We start from the raw sequence: 6,631 nt of genomic DNA, 5'->3' as shown, positions 1-6,631 counted from the left end.
AGACAGCAGCAGAGAGGGGCAGGAGATTCATTCTCAGGCTTTAACATGCAGCCAGATTACTGAGAATCTTGTCAAGATGCAGATGCCAGTTCCACAACCTGAAGTGGCATCACAATTCTGCATCTCTAACAAGCTCCCCTGTGTGGCAGATGCTGCTGGTCTCTGAATCACACCTTGAGTAACAAGGTATGAAACATGGAGGGCGTGGGGATGAGCCACGTCTCAGGGCCCAGATCCCCTGGGCCTGCCCCTTTCTAGCTGTGGGAGGGACCAAAACGTGGAAAAGTAGTTCTCATCTCATGGTGTCTCCCTGTTCAGCTTGATGCATGAGAAAATACATGTGAAGTATGCACCCAAATGTTGGTCATTGTACACTGAGCTTTCCAGTACATGAAGCGAAGGCCACAAGCCGAGTCCATCCAGTTGCAAAGGGAACATAAAGAAGTTTGGATTTCTTTACTAAATCCCATCCTTCGCCACACCTCCTCAGAGCTTGGGAGGGAATTTATGAGTCATATGCCTGTAAGATAGAGCAGAGGCTGAATGAGAGAAAAGGCAAATGGAGTCAAACGTTAAATCGGAAGATCTGGGTGACAGACATGTAAGTGGTCACTGTATTGCTGCAATTTTTCTCTGGGTTGAGATTTTTCAAAATAAAATTGGGGAAGGAAAGTTAGGAATCTCAAAAACACTCCCGCTTATTTGTTCTGAAATGAAGGGGAAGGAAATGTTAGGGAAAAATAAAAACATCTTATAGATTCCCAGCAGGTTATTTAGAAGCTGGTTGGGGCCTTCCCTTTTGGGTCTTGAAGGACAGATCCATGTAGCCTGTGCCCAGTGCAGGGCACAAACGACAGTTTGCAGAAAATGGTATCACAAAACCATGAGGAATTTCAGGCCCAGAGGGCATGAGGGAAGAATTCAAATCCAGCAGACGCAAATTTGAATCCAGACCCCAAGGCCTACTTCAGCTCACTGCCAGTGAGAACATCTGTACATATACAAAGCTCTATCACACCGATCGTGCGGCACACCCAGAAAGCAGTTTTTAGAAAGTATGACTGTCCCCACCTTGGCAGACATAAAGTGACGATTGGTTTGCTCCACATCATACCTCACCTTCCCACAGCTCTACTTCAAATCACCACAGTGCACGGGAGCAGTTCGCCCTTTATTAACATTGGACCCGGGTCACTTGGAGCTGGTATACTTGGTGACGGCCTTGGTGCCCTCGGACACCGCGTGCTTGGCCAGCTCTCCGGGCAGCAGCAGACGCACGGCTGTCTGGACTTCCCGGGATGTCAGGGTGGTTCGGCCCGAGTACTGGGCCAGTCGGGCGGCCTCACTGGCCAGCCGCTCAAACACATCGTTCACAAACGAGTTCATGATGCTCATGGCCTTAGAAGAGATGCCGATGTCAGGGTGCACCTGGAAAAGCAGCAGGGCTGCCGTTAACAAAGAGGCTCTGCCTGACACCCACCCAAGCTGGGGATGGCAGGAAGCCAGAGGCAGGACTGCTAGGCTGCCCACTAGCCTCATCCCAGAGGCCCAGAGACACAGAAACAGGCATTTGTTTTTTTTACCTATATCCAAATTTAAAAACGTTTCTCCCACCCTCAAGAGGTAATGCTATTAAGTCCCTTTATAAGTGCATGTAAGCATCTATCTTTGACAAATGGAATCAGCTACACAGCATTTTATTTTTTTTCCATTTAATGCATTTTCATAGTGTTCCATAGTACAGATGAATCATGGAGTTTAAATCCCCATTCCTCTCTTAATGGACATTTAGGGTTTGTTTTTTTCTATTAGATTGTTATTGTAAATACACCTCTCTGAATACTTGTAGGAACCTACTGAAGGCTACTGCGGGAGGTGAAGTCCCTCAAGGTGGGCCTGCCACCAGCCAAAAGGGCTTTCACACTTAACATGGTAGACTGTTACCTAATTGCTCCAGAGGGCACACTCATAAGGCACGTCTCAGCACCAGACTAGGAGTAAGGAGACCCAGGTTCTGTGGCTGTACCCCAAATAACTGTATGACCTCAAACAAGGCACTTGCCTCCACGTCTCAGTTTCCTCTTCTACCACGAGTTTTGAACTAGGTGATCTCTAGTAAAACACATGGCAAGGGCCTGATAGCAATCCTAAAAACTGAGTAGGCAGACATTGTTTCCCTGTAAAGTGGGAGATAAATGACTGCCGACAACATAAAGCAAGCCAACGGTGGAGACAGAACCAGAACTGGACTTCTCCGGACCTGCCCCTCTCCCCCCCTCCCCAGCTCGGGTTGCCACGCACATCAGGAGAGCTGAGTCTAGAACCCTCCTGCTGTCCTCACAGCCCACTCCCCTCAGGCTTGCGAGTGAGATGCCAGGTTTTGCAGTGCACGGTGACTCAGCACTGCCCTCCTCTACGAGTTCAGTCCTGGCCCAACCCTTCTACAGTTTTTGAGCCCCAGTTAGACTAAGCTGCAGGGCTTACTAAAACCCCATTCCCACCCCACTTTCTTTAGGCCACTGGAGTCTGTCCTCTGCTGCTGCCCTTTTAGCCAATCCACACCAGTGCTGCCCCCACCCCCCAGAAAGAAAGCATCCCAGAGACCCAGGTTGTCAGGTCACTAAAACTACTAATGGAACTCAGACTAGAGAGGCTCCACTTCTGGAGCTCATCTAATGAAGGGGTAAGACTCTTAGGCAGGTAGGAGGGACACTCTGGGCAGGCAACATAGCTACCCTGCCTCCTCCTGGCCCTGGCTCTGCTGTGTGTCCTCAGAACCTCCACACACTGGATGTGGGGTACCCACTAGTGCTCAAAAATGTTTGTTAGTGTGTGAGTCCCAGAAGTAGGTGCTTCTTGTAGGTGCACTGGTAGCTGGCCCAGAGAGAAGGGACCTGCAATTCCTGCGGGTAGGGGGATGGGACAAGCAGTAAGAAGGCAAGGGGCTGGCCCAAAGCTTGAGGGAGGGGCTGACCTCTGCTGCTGCAGGTCATGTGACTGAGTCAATGCTGAGCCTTTCAGATCCTGGGTGCCTCCACTGTGAGTCAGACCCGCCCCTTAGGCCCTCAAACACCAAGTGCCACTTGTCTTCTGGAAGGCTTTCCCCAACACTGCAGTTCACGCGAGTTATTCCTTGCTCCAGCCACCACTAACTAGGACTTCTGGTTTGTCCCACGTGTGTGTGTGGTACCTGATCACCTTCAGCCCAGCACTTGCTTGTGGTATTCATTGTCTTAATTAAGCCCCATCTAACATTCCACGTAACTGTCCAAAAGCCCTTAAGCTTCTGGACTGTAGTGGGGCACATGCTTTTTAAATGTCTCCTGCAGCCATGACAAATATTGAGAGGCTATAGGGACCTCCGAGATGCAGCGGGGCCCCCGCAAGAGGTGCGCGGTGTGCCGGGGGCCACTTGCCTCAGTGCCAGGAGTACACCAGTCCTGACTGTTCAGCGACCTGCCAAGGCCGTGGCCGGTACACTCCACACGCACGCGTGCTAGCTCCCCGCTCTCACCTGCTTCAGCACCTTGTAGATGTACATTGAGTAGGTTTCTTTGCGCCGGCTGCGCTTTTTGGACTTCTTGTCCCCAGAACTACGGCTCCTTCGGCCCCCAGGATGCTGCTGCCCGTGCTCAGGGCTCATCCTCCGGCTCCTCCTAGCAGCCGCCTCCTGCCCCTTGGGGGTACTTTTATGCGGTCAGCTGCCCGCCAGGTGGGGCTGGAGGCCGGCACCTGGGATGCGGGTGGTGGGAGGGAGGGGCTGGGCCTAACCCTATCCAGAACAGGCCCTGGGTTAATCTTCAAAGAGCCTAATTGCTTCCTCCTCCCCACCAAGTGATTTCCTGTTTCTGAATAAGAGAACCCACACCAGCCCGCTGGCGCCCCTTCATCCCTGGCTGAACACATGCCTGGTTCCCACAGCAGCGCCCGGCTCCCCGTGAGCTCAGCACGGCGAGAGCTGCGGGGTGTCAGAGGGACACAGGCACACTCGGCGCCCGCCCCCTGCAACACAGCTGAAGGGACAAGCCTGGGTCACGCGAAACAATTAGGGGGGAGTCAAAAGGGCTGAAGTGTGTGGTAGGGACAGAGTTCAGAAAAGCAAAATCAGCAGGGGCCACAGTAGCTAGAGAAGGCTTCAGGAATCAGCGGGGGCTTCATGGATAAAAGCTGGTCTTGTAGGATGGGCACAATTTAAATGGGAAGAATGGGAGAAAGGGAAACAGTACGAAGAGTAGAGCGGAATCAATGTGTGCGGAGTGCAGAGAAGCCTGGACTGAAGGCGGAAGATGCAGCAGAACCTGAGCCCAGACTAGGTGGAGGCAGCAGGAAACCGCAGGCTGGGAGGGTCTGACAAGGACGAAGCCGTCTGAGAAACCCGGGATGCTCTCCATACAAACAGGCGATGAGGGGTCCCTGTGGGAGTGGGCTGCAAAGGGAAGGGAAGAAAAAGGCAGCTGTTAAACGGAGAAAGGTGCCTCACTTTGCACCTCCATGGGTATTTCAGGTTCTCGAATTCTATGATTTAAGAAACCTGGAGCAACATAAGAAGTCTAGGCTGGGGGCAGAGGGCTTTCCCAATCAAGAGGTGGGGCGGAGTAGCCGAGAGAAGCATCACCTGCCAGTGGGTCAGAGCAAGCCTGAGTAAGCAGCACCTCACTAAGCCTGCCTCTTTACCCACCCCCCACATTTACATGGTAAGACTTGTTTCAAGAGATCCAGGAGGGCAATTCTTAGACCAGAAAAAGGCACTGCTAATTTAAGCACTTGTAGAATTATTTTGTGGACTTTTTTTAAAATTAAGGTATCATTGATATACACTCTTATGGAGGTTTTGCATGAAAAACATTGTGGTTACTATATTCATCCATATTATCAAGACCCCCCACACCCCATTGCAGTCGCTGTCCATCAGCATAGTAAGATGCCACAGTCACTATGTCTTCTCTGTGCTACCGTCTTCCTCGTGACCCCCCCACACACCACGTGTGCCAATCATAATCCCCTTCATTCCCCTTCTCTCTCCCTCCCCTTTGGTAACCGCTAGTCCCTTCTTGGGGTCTGTGAGTCTGCTGCTGTTTTGTTCCTGCAGTTTGGCTTCGTTGTTATACTCCACAAATGACGGAAATCATTTGGCACTTGTCTTTCTCCGCCTGGCTTATTTCACTGAGCATAATACCCTCTAGCTCCATCCATGTTGTTGCAAATGGTAGGGTTTGTTTTCTTCTTATGGCTGAGTAATATTCCATTGTGTACATGTACCACCTCTTTATCCATCTACTGATGGACACTTAGGTTGCTTCCGTATCTTGGCTATTGTAAATAGTGTGTGATAAACTTAGGGGTGCATGTCTTTTTGAATCTGGGATCTTTTTTGGCGTAAATTCCCAGGAGTGGAATTCCTGGGTCAAATGGCATTTCTATTTTTAGTTTTTTGAGGTACCTCCATGTTGCTTTCCACAATGGTTGAACTAATTTGCATTATTTTGTGGGCTTTTTAAGTGTTCTAGAAGTTGAGATTGTTTTGGACAAGCTGCCTACCCTACTTCCATTCAGCCTGTTCTGATGCCCTCCCCTCCCTTAGCACACACTTCAGGTACACCATACGGAGACCTGAGACCCGCAAGATTTTAATGGGCGCTTTTGGCAACACACCCAGGCCCTCCCTTGGCTGAAGTAGCAGCTCTTGCCTCTGTTCCCATTGTCCCAGCAGCTCACTCCCAGGACTATTCTCCCCTAACCCAGCCCCCGGGTACTCAGGACAGACTGACAGGGCCATTCTGCTCTGGGTCCCATGGAAGGCACAAGGCAGCAACGCCAGGCCCCTCAGGGTGGGAGGGCGGGATAGGGGTCTGAGCCCCTCACTGGGCGCAGCCATCTGGGCTCAGCTGCAGCTTCCCACCTGATGGGTCTTGGTGCTGCATCTGTCCAGGGCAGCTCTTGGATTTCACAGCCATCTGAGATCCTACTCATCTTTCAAGTTAGGGCACCAATCCTACCTTTCTATCTATTCCGTGAGAAATTGCCCTCCCTTTGGAGTCCTTCTGTGTATCCTAAATTGCAATTTAGCCTTATTTATGCCTTTCCTGTCTTGTTCTCTCATCTTGTTGGCTTTCCCATTAGATTGTGAACTCCTTGGGGGTTTAGACACCATCTGGGACTTAACTTTACACATTCTTACATGTACTATAAGGCACACTAATAAATCATGGCTGTGTGTGTTGTTCCACAAGGATGACTGCTGAGGTTTTGCAGGAGTGCTGAATCCACACAGGTAAGGATGCCCGGGGGTGTGCCTGATGACACAAAGCCTGGAAGTGCTATTCAAGTTCAGACAGGCTATGCAGAGCCCTGGAATGTAGTAAATTAGTGCTAATGAAAATTAATGCTGTAGATAAAACTTTCAGTATCCCACCAGAAACAGTGGTTCACAAACTTCAGTATGAAAATGTAGGCTCTTGACCATTTCTCCATCTCCCCCACCCCACCAAATGGAATCAATACATCTGGAACCTGGAAGTCTGCATTTTTAATAGGCACCCCCAAGTGCTGTGGTATAGGTCTGGAGGGAAAGCCTCAGACCACTCTGAAAAACATGCTCCAGGACAGTGGTTCTCAAAGTGTGGCCCCCATA

General features: G+C 50.6%; 1 protein-coding gene across 1 annotated transcript; it reads right to left on the bottom strand.

Annotated features, from left to right (window-relative positions):
- Window positions 1–1,153: 1,153 nt before the first annotated feature.
- H2BK1 (H2B.K variant histone 1) lies at window positions 1,154–4,646 on the bottom strand. Its single transcript, XM_017651698.3, has 2 exons — window positions 3,515–4,646; window positions 1,154–1,428 (listed from the first exon to the last, which is right to left on the bottom strand). Exons 1-2 carry the CDS (start codon window positions 3,641–3,643, stop codon window positions 1,192–1,194), a joined length of 366 nt encoding a protein of 121 aa, XP_017507187.1. The 5' UTR covers window positions 3,644–4,646; the 3' UTR covers window positions 1,154–1,191.
- Window positions 4,647–6,631: the final 1,985 nt, after the last annotated feature.

This window comes from Manis javanica, chromosome 6, assembly GCF_040802235.1.
Source record: "Manis javanica isolate MJ-LG chromosome 6, MJ_LKY, whole genome shotgun sequence".
NCBI classification, from domain to species: Eukaryota; Metazoa; Chordata; class Mammalia; order Pholidota; family Manidae; genus Manis; species Manis javanica.
This window is presented reverse-complemented; position numbering and strand designations above follow the sequence as displayed.

Coding starts and splice junctions, on each gene's coding strand:
- H2BK1 (XM_017651698.3), bottom strand. CDS start 3,643: ATGAGCCCTGAGCACGGGCAGCAGCATCCTGGGGGCCGAAGGAGCCGT. Junction 1,429..3,514: donor TCTACAAGGTGCTGAAGCAG/GTGAGAGCGGGG, acceptor CTGCTTTTCCAG/GTGCACCCTGACATCGGCAT.